The sequence below is a fragment of the Montipora foliosa genome, chromosome 11 (genome assembly GCF_036669935.1).
Source record: "Montipora foliosa isolate CH-2021 chromosome 11, ASM3666993v2, whole genome shotgun sequence".
NCBI lineage: Eukaryota > Metazoa > Cnidaria > Anthozoa > Scleractinia > Acroporidae > Montipora > Montipora foliosa.
The window spans coordinates 45,539,176-45,561,785 of record NC_090879.1 but is presented as its reverse complement, the minus strand read 5'-3'; the positions used below and the strand labels follow the sequence as shown (position 1 = coordinate 45,561,785).

At 40.6% G+C, this 22,610-nt stretch overlaps 1 protein-coding gene across 1 annotated transcript in view; it reads right to left on the bottom strand.

The window, feature by feature from the left end:
* The window catches only part of LOC137975002 (probable 3',5'-cyclic phosphodiesterase pde-5), a 58,198-nt gene extending 36,040 nt beyond the window's left edge, over positions 1–22,158 (bottom strand). Inside the window, exons 1-11 of the mRNA XM_068822031.1 lie at positions 21,797–22,158; positions 21,249–21,434; positions 20,758–20,789; positions 18,123–18,234; positions 16,413–16,462; positions 14,816–14,850; positions 14,460–14,556; positions 13,014–13,047; positions 8,032–8,091; positions 7,034–7,092; positions 6,435–6,485 (exon numbers count right to left, since the gene is read on the bottom strand). Of these exons, the coding sequence (XP_068678132.1) occupies positions 6,435–6,485; positions 7,034–7,092; positions 8,032–8,091; positions 13,014–13,047; positions 14,460–14,556; positions 14,816–14,850; positions 16,413–16,462; positions 18,123–18,234; positions 20,758–20,789; positions 21,249–21,434; positions 21,797–22,058 (978 nt within the window). The 5' untranslated portion in view covers positions 22,059–22,158. The remainder of the gene's footprint in view (positions 1–6,434; positions 6,486–7,033; positions 7,093–8,031; positions 8,092–13,013; positions 13,048–14,459; positions 14,557–14,815; positions 14,851–16,412; positions 16,463–18,122; positions 18,235–20,757; positions 20,790–21,248; positions 21,435–21,796) is intronic.
* Between the last annotated feature and the right edge of the window lie 452 nt (positions 22,159–22,610).

Here is a 22,610-nt window from a genome sequence, read left to right as displayed (position 1 = left end):
TTTGTTCTTTCACACTCAAAAAATCGAGGGGTAAAAATTTGATCATAGTACCACTTTAAGACCAAATCTAAAGTGCCAGACGTTAAAAAAGACCGAGGCCTGTTTATCAGGATTACGTCGATGAGAGTACTAGATGTTGCAGTCACTCTCGTGGGCTCCCTGATCAGGTTGGTCAACTTGTATTCAATCATTAAGTCCAGCAAAGATCTTCCCCCCCAGGACCCCTTGTCCGGATGTAAGATATCACAATTTCGATCACCAAGATCACTGAGTTCTCAAAACGCTGAGAGGCATTAAGCAGCATGGAGTGAGCCTCCGGTTCCCACAGATGTTTGATTACATTTGGTGGTTTGTACGTGCACAGAAGCAGTGTCCTCTTCGATGACTTTTTAGACAGCACCAGCAGAGCGATATATTCGATATGATTGCCTTCCAGATGATTAATTCTTTGAGTGATCAAAACTCTTCTAATGTAAACTAGGAGACCTCCTCGAAATCGATTACGATCTTAACGGAACGTCTTGTACCCTTTGATATAGAACTGTGAATCGGGAAAGGCTTCATCTATTTTTGTCTCAGCTTCAGTGACTTCACTTCACAAAATTTTAAGCCAGCCACACAGTTCACATTTAGGTATGCGATTTTTATGTTGTTATTATGACGACGTAAAAATTTAATGGTAGTGAGCTCAAGGAACCGATTTGCATGCTTCTTCTTTTCATGAAGAGGGAGGTCACATGCATGGAAGCAGTCACTTCTTAAATTATCGGTCTCCTGGGGCAGTGGTGACGAATTGCTTTTGAAGTAATTTACATTTGATCCCAGAAGCGATTGTTTTAAATAATTTTCTTCCTCGGTAACAAATCCATCTTTCTCTTCAAAAAATGTATCACTCAATGGCGGTAAAGAGCATATGGGGCAAATCGCTGGTCGATCCAGAAGGTACCTGAAAGCTGAGCTTGACATATTGAGGCATTTTGCGTGAATCCAAAAGCCACACTCGGAACACAGAACCGCATTTTGGTTCTTCCTAACACTTTTACCGCATTCTTTGCAAGGAAACTTTGTTGGCCCCGGGTTTAAGCGAATATCTCAACTGAGCACCAGTCGCTGGATTTTAAACCAGCTACGTACATTTGTAGAATGTAGCGCTCTACACGATAAAAATGACTTTCCACTACCGCATGATCTTTCTGGGCCTTGTTTACATATAGGACGAAGCACAAATTTTCCCCAGTAAAAGCACTCTTTCGCCGTCTCTTGACGATTCCAACCGTCAAGCACGCTTTTAGAAAAATAACCAGAAGTTCCAAGACCGTACACGATACATATAGAGCCAGAAAATATTGACAAGGGTGGGTGCTCTTCGAAATGTGACCGACCGCCATTACTATGGTTCATAAACGATTTACTAATGTGAAAGACTTATGTGAAATAAAGTGCGCAAATAACATCTATTAGTTGGCTAGGTGTCAAGAATGTCTGCAGTGAGTTAGAGATTTGGGGGAAAAATGATGGTAATTAAGGTGGCGGAAATTAACACGCTACCTATCAATTAACAGCGCGGAAATTAACGTTAACATAAATTATTAGATGGCTAGTGTTTCTGGCTGTTATAGCAGGCTGTTGCAGCCGGGGAGTGGGTTTGAGGCTAGGCTCTCACAATGTCTCGAAATGCTCCCAATGGTGTGCGACTCTAAGAGCCTCTGTCAGCTAAGTTCAACTTCTGGCCTTCACACGGTGGAACTGGCACCACCGACAGGAGAAGGGGCGAAGGCGAAGCCACTGGAGCCTTAAAACCAGTTGCTCAGGGTAGATGGGGCTCTTAGCCTGTGAGGGCAGCCCATCTAGGGGAAGGTAAACCCTGATTTCAAACCTCCGCTGCCTTGCAGCTATACCTGATCTCAGGAAGGCTTCAGGAGTAACCCTCGAGGACAAATCCGGAGTGGAGCCCCTAAGGCAGATGGCAGGTGCTCAGCACTTCCTTCTGGCAGCTTCTGCAGTGGAACTAGCCCCAAGTTGTATTGGTTCTTCCTTTCTCTTGGACCCAGCCAGTTACACCGAGAGGGGGATGCTGTCATATGGGCAGCCCAGCGTCTCCTTATCTTCCCGCCCAGGCCTTAGCGCAAACTGGAGAGAGCACTCCAGCAGTGCCACAAGACTTCAACACAACACGGGACGAGGCAGTTTACCAGTTGTAAGCTCCGACTGATTAGCGTAAGAAGGAGCGCCAGGGGTCTCGTCCGAAGGTGGGAGAAGCCCTCACAGCTTCATTGGGTGGCTAACGCCCGCCTCAAGCTGGGCAACCCCCAGCCAGTAAGGTGCCACCCCGTCATTGCTTCCCTGCTCTATTGGGTGTGTAGAGCTTAGGGGACACTCCCGACAAGCGAGCAAGTACTTGCACCAAGCAGGCAAAAACAAAAAACTACCAAGACTCCAGCTCTTCGAATTGCAACATCGCACCATGTGCCCTGGTCTCTCCGCTGACCTTCTGCTAATGGACAACTCCCGCAAGACTGCCATCACCAACAAGGAGCTGGCACGACTCAACATCGACGTCGCCTGTCTCCAGGAAACCCGGCTGGCCGACAGTGGGTCACTTACGGAAAGAGACTACACCTTCTTCTGGCAAGGCCTGTCCCAGGACGAGCCGAGGCAGTACCGCGTAGGTTTTGCCATCAGGAACTCACTGATTGCCACCACAGAAACCCCCTCCAGAGGGTCATCAAGAATTCTTGCCCTTCGCATGAAAACGTCGGTGGGCTTTGTGAACATCATATCCGCCTACGCCCCAACTCTGACCTCCACCCCAGAAGCCAAGGATCAATTCTATGAGTCTCTGCAGGAAACACTATCCGGAATCCCAAGTTCCGAGGGCATATATTTGCTAGGCGATTTCAACACTCGCGATGGGACCAACTGGCAAGCATGGGCTACCTGCCTCGACCACTTCGGCGTCGGCACGATGAATGAAAATGGGCAGAGGTTGCTTGAACTCTGCTGTCACCACGGCCTCTGCATCCCCAACAGCTACTTTTAGTGTAAGGAGCTGCACAAAGTGTCTTGGAGACATCCTCGGTCCTGCAACTGGCACCAGCTAGACCTCGTCATCACTAGGAGAACGGACGTCAGCAGTGTCCTCCACATAAGAAGCTATCACAGCACTGACTGTAACACGGACCACTAGCTCATTGCAAGCAAGGTCAGGCTGAAGCCCAGAAAGATCCACCACGGCAAGACCAAGGCTCGCCCACGCATTAACGCCGGTGGCATTCCGACCCCGTTAAGGCTCAGAGCTTCGCCGACAGCCTCCAGGAGAAACTTGCTGCGCAACCAACAACCAGCAACCAGGATGCCAAATGGTCTCACCTCCGTGATGCCATCCTCGACTCAGCCATGGCTGCATTCGACAAGAAAGAACCCAAGAAGGCCGACTGATTCGAGGCTGGGAAGAAATGCAGCCAGTCACGGAGGCCAAGAGGAAAGCGATGCTGGCCCACAAGCAGAACCCTTCCCCAAGCACATGCGACGCCCTTCGAGCAGCTGGGAGCAAGGCCAGCAGACCGCCCGCTGCTGTGCCAACGAGTACTGGCAGAATCTATGCGCCAAAATCCAGCTAGCAGCGGACTGTGGCCACGCAAAGGGGATGTATGAGGACATCAAAACTGCCACCGGCCCTACGAGCGTCAAAACAGCCCTGCTCAAATCAAAGGCTGGCGAGGTCATCACTGATCAGAGCATGCAGCTACAGCGTTGGGTGGAGCATTATCTCAAGCTCTACTAAACCCAGAACATCGCAGTCATAGAGGAGGTTGACAACACCCCGACACTGGAAGAGCTCAGCATAGCCATCGATGGTCTCACCTGTGGCAAGGCACCGGGGAAGGACGGTATCCCGCCGGAAGTTTTGAAGTATGGGAAGCTAACCATCCTGCAACCGCTTCATGAGATCCTCTGCCTGTGCTGGGAGCAAGGCCACACCCTCCAAGACATGAGAGATGCCAACATTATCACCCTGTAAAAGAACAAGGGTGACCGTAGTGATTGCAACAACTATCGCTGCATATCTCTTCTGAGCATTGTTGGCAAAGTCTTCGCTTGGGTCACGCCTGCAGAGTCTTGCTTTGCAAGTCTACCCCGAATCACAGTGTGGCTTCATTGCTGGGAGGTCCACAGTGGACATAATTTTCTCCCTCTGTCAGCTGCAGGAGAAGTGTCAAGAGCAGCAGCAGCCATTGTTCCTTGCCTTTGTGGACCTCACCAAAGCTTTTGACTTGGTGAGCAGAAGCGGGCTCTTCAAGATCCTCCAGAAGATTGGCTGCCCTCCAAAGCTCCTGGCGATCATCACCTCCTTTCACCAGGACATGCAGAGTACGGTCTGCTTCGATGGGGCCACCTCAGATGCGTTCCCGATCAGCAGTGAAGAAAAGTAGGGCTGTGTCCTTGCTCCAACCCTGTTTGGGATTTTCTTCTCGATGCTGCTCCAGTATGCCTTTGTAGACTGTACAAAAGGTGTCTATGTCCAGGCGACGCCAGATAGCAAACTCTTCAACATTACCAGACTCCGCTCCAAAACCAAAGCTTACGTGGTGCTCATACGGGAGCTGCTGTTTGCAGAAGATGCTCCTTTAACATCCCACAGCAAGGAGGGCCTCCAACATCTGGTAGACAAGCTGTCCCATGCCTGCAAAGAGTTTGGACTAACGATCAGCCTCATGAAGACCAACATCCTGGCCCAAGGTGCTGAGTCCGCCCCCAAACATCACCATCGACAACAAGGAGCTGGAGGTTGTGGACACTTTCACCTACTTGGGCTCTACCATGTCAAGCTCAACTTTGCTTGATGCTGAGATCAACTGCAGGATCGCCAAAGCAGCTGCTGTCATGGCCAAGCTCAACAAGTGAGTGTGCGGCAATGACCTGCTGAGCGAAAGGACCAAGATGTGCGACTACCAAGCTTGTGTCCTGTCGACTCTCCTTTATGGCAGCAAGTCGTGGACGACCTATGCCAGACAAGAACGGCGACTCAACACATTCCACCTCCGCTGCCTTCGGCGCCTGCTGCACACCAGGTGGCAGGACAGAGTCACAAACATCGAGGTCCTGGAGCACACTTTGAAGGCTCGGCCATGGACATGACATGGAGCCTGACCGCCTGCCAAGAGAAATCCTTTATGGAGAACTGCGGGAGAGCATTTGTCACGTGGGTCAACTGCTGCTGCACTACAAGAACGTCATCAAGCGAGACTTGCGATCTGCACTAATCGACACCAGTGCATGGGAGGACATCGCCAATCACCGATATACATAGCGGCAAAGTGTCAAAGGCGGAAGCGAACGCTAGAGTCCAGGCTACATGCAAGAGAGCAGCGAGGAAAGAATGTGCAGCCTCTGCGCGTGTTTCCACAAGGCACGTCTGTGCCACCTGCAACAGAGACTACCACTCCAGGATCGGGCTACACAGTCATACAAGATCCTGCCCAAATCCCAGGCAGTAACCATTTTCTCTTCGAGACAAGGATGCCACTATAGTGTTTCTGGCCGATATAATGCGCGCGGTGATTGGCTAAGAGCAGCTAAGCGGTTGGGCATCCCCTGGTAATGCCCACGGGTCGATGCAAATTAGTTTTTCCTTCTTTACACATGTAGAACCGTTCTGTTAGCCATAACAACTTAATAACCTGGACCGTTCGGTCGTTACAGTGAAATCTCAAACCTCGGCCTAGTTGTATTGACTTCGCTATCGCTTGGTCAATAAGGCAAGGCCTCAGTTTGAGCTTTTGCTGTGTGTTTGTGAATTTGGAAGGATTTTGCGGCTCCGCGACCAGGAAATATCAGATGAAGCAGTTATTAACGTTACTTAAGCAGCAACGAAAGGAAAGCCTGAAAGAAAATATCAGGCTGCAATGGGTCATTGTGCTGGTCATTATGCGAGTCACACAATGACCAGCTCCCATGTGGCTTGATCATCTCAACCGGTAAAGCACTGCATCGGTATCGCAGAGGTCATGGATTTGAATCTCGTTTAAGCCTGAAATTTTCAGGCTTGACTTTCGTTCCCGCTCAAGTAATGTCAATAACTGCGATGATTCGCTGATTCATCTCTCCACAGTTCAAATATATGTTGCTTTCATATACATTAACGTTCTTCATATCAGAAGCCCTGACTGGACAAGCATGGCACAAAGTGACTGAAAAAATATCCGATGAACTGCCATGGGGTTAAGCAACTGAACGAGCTTTAATTGCGCCTGTGCCAAACACCACTGTTCGCTCTTAGATGATCGATCGGCCCAGATCACTTCAGTCTGCTCTTTGTCGTTAAATTTAACTGCATTTAAAACATTTTGCACTTTAAGCACTTAAATTACTCAATGATTCTGGAGTCCCCTGCCAAAACGAATTGCTCACACAAATAATTATCTGCATCTTACCTCGGCATAATAAAGAGATATTCCACCCCACACAAGGTAGCTATTGACAATCTGAAAAAAGAGGCATCAGGTATCGGTGCAGAGCTTAAGAAACTGGGTGCTGGTACAAAAACTATTGCTGGTAGTAGCACAGTGCCATTAATTCAACCCACACAATGCCAATTATCTGAGTCAGAATGAAATCCAAGACAATGACACCAATGCATGATAGAACATTCAAAGGCATACGTGCATATCATATAGAGAGTGACTCCTCCTGTAAGAATAGGGAGGTGCTTTCATATAATTATTCTAAGCAAGAATTAAGAAGTGCTTTGGTAATACTTAGATTTTTTACAATTCATTCCTCAGTACTGGATAGTAATTTTACAGTTTAACTGCCTAGCCGGCATTAAGCCTTATCTCAGTAAATTGTCTTTTTCTTAAATTGTTAGCTCAACTTTTAACTTAATTGTTTTTTTGTACCTTTTACGTACGTTTGCAAGAATCATGAATAAAGACTGTCGTAATGTTATTCTCACAGCCATGGGATAGAATTCTTATAACATTAACTTATTTAAAACAAACAAAACTATATTATTGCTGCCTAGATCACATGCCTCATCATCTTCTTCTCCAAAAGCTTCATGACCAAGTCTCCTGCACAACTCAATCAAGCCTAAGGAAAATATAATTATGTACGTATGCATGAAACAGAGTGATTTAAAAGTTTAAATTATGTTAAAGGAAAGGATTTAGGAACTTAAGTGTCTAGATGTTCTAGTGCTGGAACACTTTGCCAACTGAAATTAACAAATTAACGTAATTCACCTGTTGATTTTTGAGGAGAGGGGAAAACCAGAGTACCCGGAGAAAAACCTCTCGGTGCAGAGTAGAGAACCAACAAACTCAACCCAAATATGACGCCCAGTCTGGGAATCAAACCCAGGCCACATTGGTGGGAGACAAGTGCTCTCACCACTGCTCCATCCTTGCAACCTGCTTGAATTTTTTGAAGAGAAACACAAAGGTGTACAGGAGCAAGGAAATTGAATGTCAATTAATATCCTTGTTGTGCTTCTTCAAATATGCAGACTCTGGATTTAAACTTTCAACACTTTTGCATTGTAACATTTGCTGCTACAGTAACACGTTAAAAGACAGAAAATGAAAACTTCAATTTACCAATCCCAATTACTGGCCCATCTCAATTCTAGACCCATAATACTCTCTTCCCCTAAATATTATTGACAAAAATGAAACAAAAAATATATGTTTGTTTTATTAACGACTTTGGAATGTGACCTCTGTAAGGTTGTTGCAAAATTTCACCATTTGAACAATGAAGCCACATCTGTTGAGAATGGCAACACAATTACATGTATGTCTTTGCATAAATTTCCATGATCAGTCCAGACTGATCGCAACCCTGCTACAAATTAAAAGAAGGTATTAATGGGACAGTTTTTCATTGAGTGATTAATTAACCCATTGACTCCTGGGGGTTCCCCATTGACGAGTAAAATCGTCTGGCGTTGGACAGAGTAAAATACTAAGTCTGGCCGGTTTAGGGGTGAATGAGTTAAACATTTAATGACATGACTGCAGAAACACTCACCAATTAACTCTCCATTTGATTGGACTATTGGCTGACACAGTACAGATTGTGCTGTACTATCTGGAAGAAGAATGGTATCTTAAATTGAGAAAAATAATATAATTTTTTTCGCGATAAGAAAGGCATAATTTATAATGTAACTGACAGTTTAATCAATTTTATTTTTGAGGTATAAGTTAAGTAATTACATGTATTATTAAAACCATTTGATTTTGTACATGCAAAGGAAAATACTAAATTTTGTCCCATGCAAAATTATAAACATAATAATATTATCTATCTAAAAGGGTTCATTGCACCTAATAAACAAGCAGCAGATGGAATTTCCAGTTCTTCATGCTTGGAGATGGCTCAGAATTTGTGACATACTATGAACCAAAAAAGTGCCTGTCATGTGGGGTCATTTCCATATACATCGGACCACAACCCTGGCTACATCAGGCACTTTCACTCCTCCATTTTATGCTTTATCAATAACCTTTTATACTTTTTCACCAGAAGACCTTACTCAGACCTTTTCTCAGGCACATGATACCTCCTTGCTACATATTTTGGCTGCCATGCAAAATGACTTAAGTTCTTGAGTTTTTCCTACAAGCACAAGCTGACAAGTGGGAAACATGATTTTTGATTCCAATCACTTCGAATTCAGGCCTTGGTGAACGCACACCATCGTCGTCTACTGGTTCCTCTTCAGGTAATCGTTGTACCTAATTCTTTTATTTCTAACTATTGCTTGTTGGGGAGCCCCCTTTTTTAGCATGCCATCGTTGTTTGGGCCTCGGGGTGCTGGAACAGCTCATCCTCTGTTTCAGTCACATCATCCCGTTGTCTTCTGCAAAATTGTTTCAGTGGCCAGGGCATCTTGTCTTCACAGACCACTCATTGTGGTACCAAAGGGTACTCTTCAATCCCTGAGAAGCTGGTGACCAAGATTGGATCAGGTCAGTTCGTAGATGTAACCAACTTCTTAGCTGAGAACCTCAAGGAACAGGGGTCAGACCCCCAAACCTACATGTACCTGGATTGCAAACTCATCTTCCAAGAGGAGGGTTCAAGAAATTACTGAAATTGTCACATGGATCAAAACTTTCACTGTGTACCCTTGGATCTGTCATTCCAATTATCATTCTATTAGATGGTAAGATCTGGCTCAATACAAGCCCCTTATTCTCAAGACCTCACGTCGGTTTCCAGGCAAGGCATGGCTGCATTATAATCTGGCTATTCAAAAAAGATGAGGCAACTTCATGTTTGCTACAGTAATAAGAATGGTCTGGTATGAATCTGGACTTAATATATATTTTTCATATCTGTGCTTCACCCAATAAATTTGATGAGCCAATTTTCTACCACCTTTTTTGTCTCTACTTCCCAATCCAGCAATAGCTCAAAAAATAACTAAATTTTCCAGGTTTTGAATTGCTATGACACGTGACGCTGGCCTGTCAGCCAATGTTGCTTCTGTCACCCCTCCGTTCCTTCCCATGTTGTAAAAATTAATAGTGTTCACATTTCTTTTCTATGCTTTGTTTCAAATGCTGGCCGGGTCTCCTGCATCTGGTCCCCTTGATACTTCTTCAGTTCAACACCATGCAACTGTCCCGTGGAAGGTTGCTTCTCCTATCAGGTATTTCAGCCTTGTCTTTCACATCAGCCTTTATATCTATGTACAACCTCTCGTGATCCCTTCCAGAACATACACCAACAGGTTTGGTTTCTCTATCCAATTTAATAATAATCTATTACTACTCCTGTTCCTGCAAAATGAACTTCATTTCCTACAGGATCAACATCAGGTGGATTACAATATTCTTGGTCTTTGCCTTCAGCTGTGTTAAACTTCCACACACTACAACCTGCCTGCAGTGTCCCTTCCAACCTGCTGTGATTGACCAGGGATGTCCACTTGTTATAATTCCTATTCCCAAATGAATCTCAACATCAGTCACTTTGGGGTTTAAAATCCCCAAAAACTATCAGCCAGGAAAATGGCTGCTCATCCTTGACTTATCCTGAGCAATGAATACCATAAAGACTCGTGTATAAGCCACACTCCCAACTTTCAAGCATGATTTTGGAAAAAATAAGAATTCCAAAAAAGCACTCTTGTAACAAAAGTTGGGCGTTTGTTCACAGATGTTACCAATAAACTTGACGAAATCTAATGTTGTGTATTTCCAGCGAGAGCAATAAGTTATTATAATCAACTCTGAAAATACCTTTTAAAAGCTTTTTTAAAATCAATTTCCCTATTCCCTGTGACTGACAACAGTTGTGTTCATTGCTAAAACCCAGTTGAATGAAAACGATAGATTTTGCAAGAAAAAGCACAGGACAAGGATGCAAAACGTTTGCTTGGTAGCCACACAGTCATTTACGGTAACGAGGGAAGTCTGGACATGGAAACATTCGATTTCGCATCATCTGTGCATGGATTATCATGTCTATCAAGACGTATGGAAGCCATCGATTGGAGAAAAACTTGTTGCTAAACGAGAGTTTAACAACCCCATGGACAAACACGCTGCAAAAGCAGTGAAGGGCAATGAAACGGTCAGCCATTTGCCTCGCGAGTTCTCCTGAATAGCGTGGTATTTTCTTGCATGTAGTGGAGAAATCAGCGTTGAGGTGATTGTAAGCAGCTGTGCGGAGGAATAGAGATTCCATGTCAGTTATAGTTTAACTGCTCAAACAATTTAAGTGCAAATAAAACACTTGAAAGAACTACTGGCGAGCAAGTTCTAAACCTGACGATGCAAACAAACGGCTCCTTTAGGAGACACCACTTCTACCGAAAGCAGTGATCAACAACAGGTTTCAATGTGTTTAATGTTAAGTTACAATTTGTGACCCCTACGAGCCAGTTTACTCCCTCTGACAGCAATGGTCTTGTGTATAAGCCGCACCTGCGATTTTAGGCCCAAAACTTAAGGAAAAAGGTGCGGCTTATACACGAATCTTTATGGTATGCATAGTTTTCCCATTCCCCTCTTTCTTTCCTTTTTTTATCAGAGTGACAGGTGCATTCCTAGTGTATTGTGTAGGGTCTCATGGTTGGGTTGCCAGGATTTCCCAGCCATGAGAGCAGTCTACTATATCTCGGAGCTGGCTGCCAAATGTGGAAGGTCCTGAATGTCTACTGTGCTGTGTGGGGGCTCATGGCTAGGTTAAGGTTATAATTATTGCATGTCAGTGAGACTCGTCTGCGTGACTGTATAACAAGTCTGACAGCAGAGCATAGTATACTGTCCCACAGGTCTTCTCTAATAGCAAATGAAATGTGCTTTCTACTGAACTACCTCAAGCAATATAGCAATAATAAAAACAAATGACTCAGATGAGTAGCACAGTTGTCATGACCACAAGAAAAATTCACCGCCTTAAATAGAACGTTTTGGAATATCTTGCCGCACAATAATAATGTTGTGGAAATCGTATGAAAATTTCCTTGATTATAAGGAGTACATTGAAGAATATTTTCCACTGAAGTTTGGCTAAATAAAATATCTAACACATATAAATCAGCACTGAGTTGTGATAAGTAAGTAAGTAAGTAATGTCGCGATTGATTGATAGGACAAACATACGTGTCCTATTTACATTTTTGCAGTGGGCTCGGACATCAGCATACTAAGGGCGCCGATGGCAGCCGCTATCAGTCCATTTATGAGCCCACTGAACCCTCCCAACCCATGATGAGTGATGATGTAAGTGAGTGATGAAGATAGGCCACAACACCGGGAACCACGTCCCCTACTCTTTTCGAATAGTGTGTGGGTTCTTGTTCTGTCAGAAACATGGCATCAAGCGTAACGTGCACAGCCAGTCGTCCCTCACTTTTTGTTGTTTTCTCCAACTTCTTCTTATTTTCTAATCTTGAAATCATTTGTGTGGTAAAAATATCATCTCTACTAGTTAATATTATGTATAACATGAACAGAATCCTCAAAGTTCCCATCTGTTCATTTTCAAAATCAATTGGCACAACCGATGATAGTGCTCAAGACAGTGAAGATGTAACTTTTTTCTTTAAATATCATGTGCCAGTTGTAATTCTGGGCGACTACAAACCAATTTTACCTCAAAACATAATATCATAAATAATTTTTAACTACCTGGATGAATTTATAACGAGTTATTAACGTTTTCATGCATTCTAAACAGTTGCATCAAATTTATAGACTTCCATATTAGGAAGCTTAGTTGTTTAAGCTCAGCAAATATTAGCGGGAAAGTTCGTCACAGCGTGTACATACATCTCATTCAATTTTCGTGTTGAATGCACAAATATTAGCTTCTCTTCGATGTATAACAGTTTACAGATGTTATATTTGCTGTAAATAACATAGTTATTGGTATTAATTTTTAAGTTGAAAAAGTTTTAAAAAATCAGTAAAATCTAGCTTTAGGGAAAACAGGGAAAACAGGCATGGCTGGTCTAAAATTCTAAAATTCTTAAAAATTGTTGCATGTGCTTTAAGTAACTTGATAAAAATGATGAAAAACAATAATTACTTGTTTTCAGCTATTTTATCTTACCCATAATGCATATGGGTAAGATAAAATAGCTGAAAACATATAATTATTGTTTTTCATCATTTTTATCAAGTTACTTAAAGCACATGCAACAATTTTTAAGAATTTTAGAATTTTAGGCCAGTGTTTAGTGGCTGCATCATGCACTTGTACATGAGAACTGTGCTACGAATCTCAATCTTTTCCACATTTTCACTGAAATTTATTTATTCATTCCTTTGCTAAATTTGTATATTTCACTTTGTTTAATATTTAATCATTTTGCTGTTACATACATACATACATACATACTTTATTTGATCTTGCAGGTTAAAAAAACTGGCAGCCATTGGCTGATGTGGACCTGCATTACTAATATACATATTTACAATTAATAAAGTAAAAAAGACCAAATATGTACAATATACTAATAAATACTAGTTTCTTGAGTACATTTTACTTACCTTCCAATCCAATTCCTCCTGGGAAACGCTCATCCTTAAAAATAAACCAACAGACCCAAATTGTAACTCTCAAAAATATATTTTATTATCCTGCGAAATTGCGCCGTGCGGAATGTCCCCTGATACTTTAATAGCCGACAAGGCCGTATGCCGAGTTGGCTAAAATCAGATGATATTCTGCAAGACTGAGCAGGATAATTGTTTTATTCAACACATTGATGACAAAGAACAATTTTCTACGTTTATTGGAAAGAAAAGCTGGAAGAACTACTATCTTTCTCTGCAACACAAATTTACGTATATCGCAGGATATCTGTTGAGTACGCACAACAAATATTGAGCACACTATGACCTTATTTGGACATTGTAACAAAGTGTTGAATAATAAGTTACAATGCATGTTTTCTTTCCAATATTACAGTGGGTTGCCTGTCAAGACAGCATGAGTTAGAAGTCACTTGTAACTTACCCCACGGTCACATTCGCGCTAGAACCTTGTTTGCTTTGCCAATATTTGGTTACCTAGCACATTCCTACACAGCTCGTCACAGGTGTGACCGACCAAGCACGACGTTGCTTGCTTGCTTAAAAAAGATGCGGAGTTGCTTAAAAAACCTCACAGGATCCGCACCCCAGCTCAAGAGCGCTCTGCAATGCTCTTGAACTGTGCTAGGTAAACATGCAATTCCCGAAAGCTGACCAATAAGGAAGAGGGTGGTACATTCTGTAATTTGACAGCTTGATCTTTCGTACTGAAGTTTTGATTTAAGGTGCAGCGTTACATCATCTCACTGTTGTCTTACGGACCTGTGAATCATTTGTACTCGAATATGTTCAGGACGCCTTCGCCTTATGACGCCTCCAGGTCATCGCCCATTCCGAACAAGCAAAGCAAGCTACCAATCTTAACTTATCCACTGTCGATTAATTGCGTCACCTTCTACGTCTCCATGGAAATTCGTCGAAGGTCTTGCTCAAAACATTAAAGTTTTCTTCTAATCCTGCTCAGGCAACTGTTCCAGGAACAGTTGTATGGTTAGGGGAAAGAGGTTCGCCTTCCTCATCAGTAGAAACGATTGAAACTAGTCTGGGAAACAGTTCATCTATTTTCAACTAACGCGCGACTCAAACCGAAGTGCAATGTGACCACGCCGTATTTGCTTAAAACTCTAGCCCTTGCTACTGATTGCTCGACTGACGTCACAAGCAAGCATGCTTGAGTAATGTGAGGTCAGTACTTACACCACAACCACATGGTCAATTATCTATTATCTTATTGCCACTAACTAAAGAAAATTTGGTACCACCAGGGCAATATTTTATTATAAAAAGGGCAAAATTTAGGTGCATTGGGCTGAGTTGAAAAAAAAAGCCATTACATGATTGTATGTATAAAAGAATGATAGCTAAATTATTAGATTCCATCTTCAGCAGATTGTAACGTACCCCTAACACTTCATTTGTCCTCAATGGCTTTTGAGTATGAGCAACATATGCTGCAATTGTGGTTCCTGGCTCAATTTTAATATTTGAAGAGGTCCTCCTGAAACCGAAATGCACAAAACATTACAATAATCAGGACCTGTACAGCCTTGATGACAAATAGATGAAACTGAAAACTGTTTAAATTGTGCTGAATGCCATTCACTAATTAAAATACGAATATTGTCAATTTCTTTCTCAAGCTCATTTGAGATGGTATCAAAGATTGCACATGCATGTGACCCCATAAAAGCCAAAAGTCTCATCATAGATTTCAAGGTATCTTTTTTTACATTCTGGTGAAAAACACTATTACATACCCTTCTGGGATGCTTGGATTGTAAATGAACAGTGCCTGAGGGAAGAAGAAATATGAGCCAGGATAAGCATGTTTTAATGTCCACTAGTTAAATAGGCAATTTAACTTAGTTAACAACAAGGAGCCAGCATTGGTCGATGCCTCCGGTTAGTTAAACATCTTTATTGTTTTAGTTAGCATTGCATTTGCATTGGATTATGCTGGTGTTGGATCTTGTTTTAAGTATTACATTAGCGTTGCGTTGGATTGTGTTTGCATTGCATTCAATAGGGTCTTTTAGCATTGTATTGCTATAATTGTTTTTAGTGTTGCGTTTGCATTGATTTCTTCCATGTCTCCTCGGTCCTGGCTTTGGTTGCTAGTAGGGTTAATCGTCCTCTAGAATTACAGTCAGCTGTCTTGCCATCGTGGTCATAGTATAGCAGTACGTGTAGTTATGGTTTAATAGCGAAGCGTTAAATTTTTGTTGTTCGGTGCAGTTGCTTGCTTTTGTGATTGCATCGTACGCCCCCTTCCCTAATGTTACTACTATAGAAGTACTTGTTAGTTTTATTATTATTATTCTTATCGTTACTACCTTTATCATACATGTACGAAATATGCTGAAATTGCAGTCAGGAATTTGCATAATTACTATAATAAAAGCTGTTGGACACTGACTTAACGTCATTTGACGTTCAAGTAAGTCAGTGTCCAACATTTTTTATAGTAATTATACCTTTATTATTATCATTATTATTATTACCATTATTTTATTTAAATTATTCCTGTTCAGAAATATCATTCTTTCAGTGTGACTGGGGCCCTGCATGGTTTGTTGTTTCTGTCCCTGCCTCCCCTGTTGGGTGCAGGGGCTCGTGGCTGGATTGTGGATACTGCTGGCCACATAGGTCGTTCCATTAAGGAAAGGGTTGGGTTGCTGGCCAATGTCTGCAGTGTGCTTAAGGGGGTCACCTGACCTCCACTTGCGACAAATGTTGTTAAGTGGCTACAGTTCAATATGGCAACTTCCAGTACAAGTGGCAATTCAAGAACCAACCGTGCATGTACATTTGAAGTACAAATGTGGAAAGATCATGACTTAAAAATAATGTATAATTTGCATCTCACTAGTGAGGAGATGTGTTTTAGTTTGCTTGCAGATAGTCCCTGTTTGCTTCATTATCCAGCTGGCAAATTGACAGCATAATTATATATTGTGCAACAGATTTTTTGGCATCCAATCATTTCCAAATGCAGACAAAAAAGTTATACAGTCAAAGACTTCAGGTAAATTCAGTGAATTAGTCACATGACAAAAGGTTTTAGTAACAAGAACACCACTTGAACATTAATAATTTTAGTATAAGTTATTTAAGTCTTGCATGATTATTAATCTTGTTGATGTTGTTCTATAATGGGCAAAGAATCCTATAACTCATGGATTTATTAGGTCAACCATTTTGAAAAAATGATAAAGAACCAACGATTCACTGTCATCACTGTTGTCCTTAAACTTGGTTATTACAGGTACACCATTTTTTTTCAAAAATTACATGTAATACAGCAAAGAAAATTCACTGTTTCTCAGATGCATAAACTATTAAAAGTATCATTACCTTTCCGGTTCCATCAACCAAGTACAGTGTAAAGGAATCTGCATGACAAGCTGACGAAACAACAAAACATTAAAATATACATGCAGCTAAAAGAAAGGAGTTGATGATCAACAGGATTGCTAACCCTGTGTTGTGCGGTTGAGTACTGCAGGGTGCAACCGTGGCGTGTAAGTGGTGTAGTGGAAAATGCGTGTTTGTGAAACCTTTGTAGTGGCTCCCCTCCCTCTTTTCTACTATTCATTAATAAAGTGGGTTATTATAAGCTGTGCAATTTTCTATAAGCTTTCATCCTATTGTAATGACTTGGGTCATAATGACCAGAGTTCAGTGTTTGCTCAGCAGATTTTAAAATATCTTGTCAATGCAGATGAGTGAGGTATTTAGGCATCTATCTGAGAAATCCTGGCTGGGTTGCCACAATTTCCCAGCCATGGGAGTAGTCTGACCATCTATTTAGGAGCTGGCTGCCAATAGTGGAAGCTCCTAGATACATGTATCTCAGGCATATACTGTACAACCTCCACTAGCGACGGAGTTGTTAACTATAAATTATTTTCAAATACATTTAACACAAGTTAATTTAGATATTAATCTAGTCTTAGATGTTAATACATTTTCAACTTATTTCCTTCATGTAAAAAGCACATCAAAAATTATCTACCGAATATTTTTTTCTTCCTTAGCCTGCACAAAGGCTCTGACAGTGTGTCATATGGCATGCGGTCAACAGCTGGGGAATTGGACAGGCCTTCTGATACGGTGTGATGAAAAAATGCAAAAATTAATTGTGCAAAATTTGCAGGGCAGATTATGCGATTAGAAAGGCCAATCATGCGATAAATATTGTAAATTATGCGATTTTTTTCTGAGCAATTTTAAGACATTTTGAAAATAAGGGAAGAGTAATTATGAATCTTGATCGACATTAGTTGGGACAAGTAAAAAAACATGAGGTCTTCTGCACTATTGGTGCACCACGTTAAAAGTTGAAAGGACACATGTACAGCTAATGCCAAATGAATGATCAATAAATATTAATATTCCTGCATGCTACGACTAGCTTCTTACACTTTGTTTTTGTGTGCAGTATTATATTTCTGAACAGATTTGCTAATCTGAACAAAGGGCGTGTTTGTGTTACACCAATTGGCGACTCTTCAAGAATGAGACTCGTACCAGGCCCCCACATGCAAAATAACGCCTTGAACTTTAAGAAATTGAAGGTAACAAAGGCTTTTTAGCCGCTTTCCAAGGAAAATCATCTTAAAAATGGCGTATTTATGCAGGAACTCCTGAGAAACTTGTTGTTTTCTGTTTTATTTTACGAATTTTGTGCGTTCTTTTGTGAATTATGTGATTTTTCGTGAATTGTGCGATCCAATGCGATTTGAGGTCGATTGTGCGAAATTGCACCAATGCTTAATATCAGAAGGCCTGATTGGTGCATGCCATTTGACGCACAGAGAGCCTGTGTGCAGGCTATTTCTTCCTAGACAGTGTGAAGGCTGGGTTTCTTGTGCATCCTGCTATACAATGATTGTGTCGGGTAAGGGACCTGATGCAAGGGGTATAATTATTACTTGCCTGAACAAAACAGGGGAAAGAGTGCAAGTCTTTTTGCTAGGATTGTACGTGGCCGCAAGTGCACAAAACGGTTATGGTCCAAATAGAACACTGCATAAAATTGCTTAAATAAATATTCCTTTTTACCTGATGCAATACAATTGGCCAGCTCCATCAAGACCTTCTGTTTATTTGGAGACTGATGAATATCATTTGTTAACTCCTCAAGCATTTTTTTCTTGTCACTGTGTACACAAAACTATTATAAGGAAAAAAAGCAACATACATGTAATTATTTTTAAATAATATTCAAAACAAATTAATGGTAAGATTACATGTCATTTTTATGCTATAAGATGAATGAAAAGAATTTGAAGGGGTTGCTATGATAAGATTGTATATTTTTGTAGTTAGTTAGACCACATGATATGGATTGCACATTCTTAGAATAGAATATTACCAACCTTATTCACCTTGCTCCTTAATGGAGGGGACCTCAAATACCCTTAGGGAATTGCCCCCAGTTGACGAGTAAAATCACCTCACATTAGACAGAGTAAAAGTCTCACTCCCAAGAGTGAGTGCCGGTTAATCTGGCAAGTATTACGATGGTTTCATGTTTCAAACAAAACTAATTTTAACTCTGAAAGTGATTCCAATGAAGCTGTGCTTTGTCTGTTCAAACAAAATTCTGCCATAGGTAGGACATTGAGAAAGTTGAAATTTACCCACCTATTTATGGTATGTTCATTTCAAAGAGCGAGTTTCAATCAAGTGCCGTCGTAAAACCAAAACCAAAAGTAATGTACTTTGGCCAATCAAAAAAGGCGGAGACGATCCAGTAAACCCATCAAAACTCAAAGTAACTACACGTAGCCGACACAAAGTGCGGGAAAATGTGCATGCGCGAGCCACGATTGGTTTGGTTTCACTTCTGATTGGTTAAAAAAATAGCGTGAGCACTTTGAACCAATCACTGAGTAAAGTAATGCAAACCCAAAACAATTTGCTAATTACCTGTGACACTCAATTGAAAACCGCTCTATTCAAATGGATTAAATCAACTGCAGACCCATTACACTGTATTTTGTCTAAATTTGTCAATAAGATTATTTTGTATGTAATGCAACGATTCTGTACAGGTATGTGTTAGGTATTTTTTAATCTTTCATATCTAAATGAAATAATTATATTCCTTTAAAGTGATAAATAACAATTAAAACAAATAGGTGACGAAGGTTGATGTGATATATGTACAATCATGTAGTTGGCCAGTGCATCTGTAAGGGAATTTCCAATGATGAGCTGCAGGTGGAACATTGTAAATCCAAACAAGTGTCCCAAATTTGAGACTCAAATATAGACTTTAAGCTAAATTAGGCTTTTTGATCAAACATTTTTTCTGAATTAAAATCCATTATTTTAAATCAAAAATTCATCAGTCATTGTAACCAGTACTTTTAGATTTATTATATAAAAGAGCTGTTAATTATTGTAATGCTAATCGCAATAACTGTAATTATCATTCCGTGTATTTTTTCCTTCCTTTTCATTGGCAGAGAGCCCACCACGTGACCTGCAAATAACTGTCAACAAATAAGTGTTTTGCTGCAAATAATATTCTGCTCATGCGTAATTGAAACGACGCTCTTGTGTGAAAATGGCAGTTCGCTTTCCTAAGCTTTCAGAAAAAGTTTAATTGTTGGGAATTGTGAAAAATAATATTAACTCAGTCATCAAACGGTAATTTGCGATTAGGCACAATTATAATAATAATAATAATAATTATTATTATTATTATTATTATTATTATTATTATTATTATTATTATTATTATTATTGTGCCTCGTAGTTTTGAACTACTATTGTTGGGAAGAAAATGCTTTGGGCACAGCCATATTATTTAAAACTAGAACTGGTTTAAATGAAAAAGATGACTTTTTAACATGTCCTACAGATCTAGAAAGCAGGAAAAATTAAAATTATTCAACAGAGTATAGTCTTTCTGATTGCTCAATGACGAATGCATATACATGTACAGTAATAGGTTATAGAGTGTAAAACGGAAGTTGCTATGGAAACACCATGACTGGGTAATATTATTGTGTACACAATAAAAATTTGCATGAACTTGCTCATGTGCATTTTGTGATTTATGGCCCTTCGTGATATTTAGAAAGGTCTCAAATTGCAATTACCCATGGCTCGTGCAATTTTGAGAACTTTCACGATCCTACGATTTCCAATACATAGATCTTAGGCTGGGGAAAATGAAATATTTTATTGATGAACAGAGCAGCTGACTCTCTGTCGCCAGCCAGTCATGAGTCTCTAACCATTGTACTGTCATAAAACCTCATTACAAAAACATAAATCATGAGCCCACCCCTAATTGACAGCCACGAGAGCTACAGTAGAGAACCAATAACATCTGTTGGTTAGTCATTTGTCTTAAAGATCATTATAAAAAATATGCCTAAACAGGCCAAACACAATTAATACTAAGCTACTAATTTGCATGAATACAAAGTATTTTGTTTTTTGCCGGTCTTGAAAAGAAAGACAATCAGTATTAATAGACCCAGTTACCTTGTACGTATTCTGAAGTCAGTGTATTTCAAATGCAATATACATGTAACTGCTACATGTATAATAAACCGTATGAACCATGGGTAGCTTTTGGAGCCAACTTTCCATTTCATGCATTGAATAGTCGGTGAGTCCCTGATGACAGTTTATGAACTACAGGCAATAAGTAATATCATACAAAATTGACACCTACTTTCCACTTTGACAGCGAAGGACGGTGTGGATCTATAAAAATGATAATATTAAAAATATTTCTACTGGTCATTTATAGATTGGGGCACTTGAAAAGGCAAAATAAAAGTATGTTCCTTTCACACTACACTTGGAATTTCCGAGAGTGTATTATTTTAAAAAATCTAGTGAGCATAAGTTTGTTTAATTTTCACCTGAGAAAAAAATCTTATTTGTACCTGAACCTTTAAATTTTTAAGGCTTCCTTGAAAACCAAGGGATACTGAGAAATTGGTGACTTTTCAGAACATAATGGGACCGGTGAAAAAAATTCGTTTGCGTAAATAAGCTTACTCTTCCTTGGTTGGTCTCCTTTTTTAAACTTTTTTTTCAAATAGTAACTTACAACAATTTTTTTTCATTAACCGCGTACTATTAAGGGGTAGCTTTTTTAATATCGTTAATAAAAATGCATGCTTCAAATAATAAAGACTTGAATGTAATAAAACTTACCACTTTGCTTGTTATTATCGAGCTCAAAGGAGTTGGTATTTTTCTTCGATCCTTTCGTTTTCATTTTTCGCGTTTTCCGAATAAGCCAACGTTCTAAGCGATCTTGATCGACACTCTTCATCACGTACTCTTCCAAAAAAGAAGGATTCGATCGAAGGAAATTACGCACTGATTCGTCATCCAGATCTGAAGAATAAATCCTGGTTTAGTTAAATACTAATTACCTACCAAAATTCACACTTACGGGACAGGAAAATGGTTAATTTCGCGTAATAAAACGCGAAGTTTTTATGAAGTATCGGAGGCAGATGATTTCTGAGTAGGAGTACGAACTCAGGTGCAGTATTCAAATGAACACTCTGGATACACTGGTCTTCTATCATTCAACTTACAATTGTGGTTATAGCTTACTTCTGTCTTACTCACTTCTTGAAATATCATAACCAAACGCTGTTTTGTACAATAATATCAACCTTCATTCACCAACAACATCGTGCTTGAATAAAACGCCTACAAAATAAATTCTGCAACTCGTATCGTTCACGCACCTTGTCCGTTTCCCGGAATCGCCTTGCCTTGAACAAGCGCCGGACGAAAAGGTCCATCACTAAAGTTTGCGTTCAGATCAATATGACTAATATGACCGCTATGGTTGTTTTGCGATCGATTCACCATATGCCCTTTGGCAGCTTTCGTTGGGACCGAAGAATCATGGCCACTCGAAACTCGAATGTTGCTTGGACTGTGTCGTGATCCGCTTGGCAGGGGTGGCAGACGGCGATTTCCAACTTGGCGCGAAGGGCTAGACATTTAGGATATCATAAAAGAGTCCCTTTTCATGTTCACTTTTCACTGTCCCGCCAAGGAGAATCCATGTTTATTTTCATGTATCGCTAGGTTATAAGTTGCACCTGGTTGGTAAAGTCACGTGACTGCACACACAACCGATTGTCTTTTTATTCGCAAGTCGCATTTTTTTTCCATCGAAAACAAAAGTCGATCTAACGAGAACTTAAAGAGGTTTTTTTTCTCTAAGCGCCTGATAGGTAAGATTAAAATATTAATGGGGTTGGAGGGACATAAAGAAGAATAAACAATAAAGGGTACGCTGGCGTGAACGGCTTTAAATAAAAAGTTAGTTGGAGATGAAAAAAAATTTTGTTTCCACTTGCGTCGAAAAAAACGTTAGATCGTCAAGAACCCTAATAGGGCTGATTGGTGACCGATTGCATGCATTTCTCAATTCTCAATTCGCTTACCGGAAACTCGCCAGACAAATTAAAATGATTTATATATTAATAAATTTGCCACATTTGTCAGTACAAAGTACCGACAGACAAATTGCAATCCGAACATTTTCCC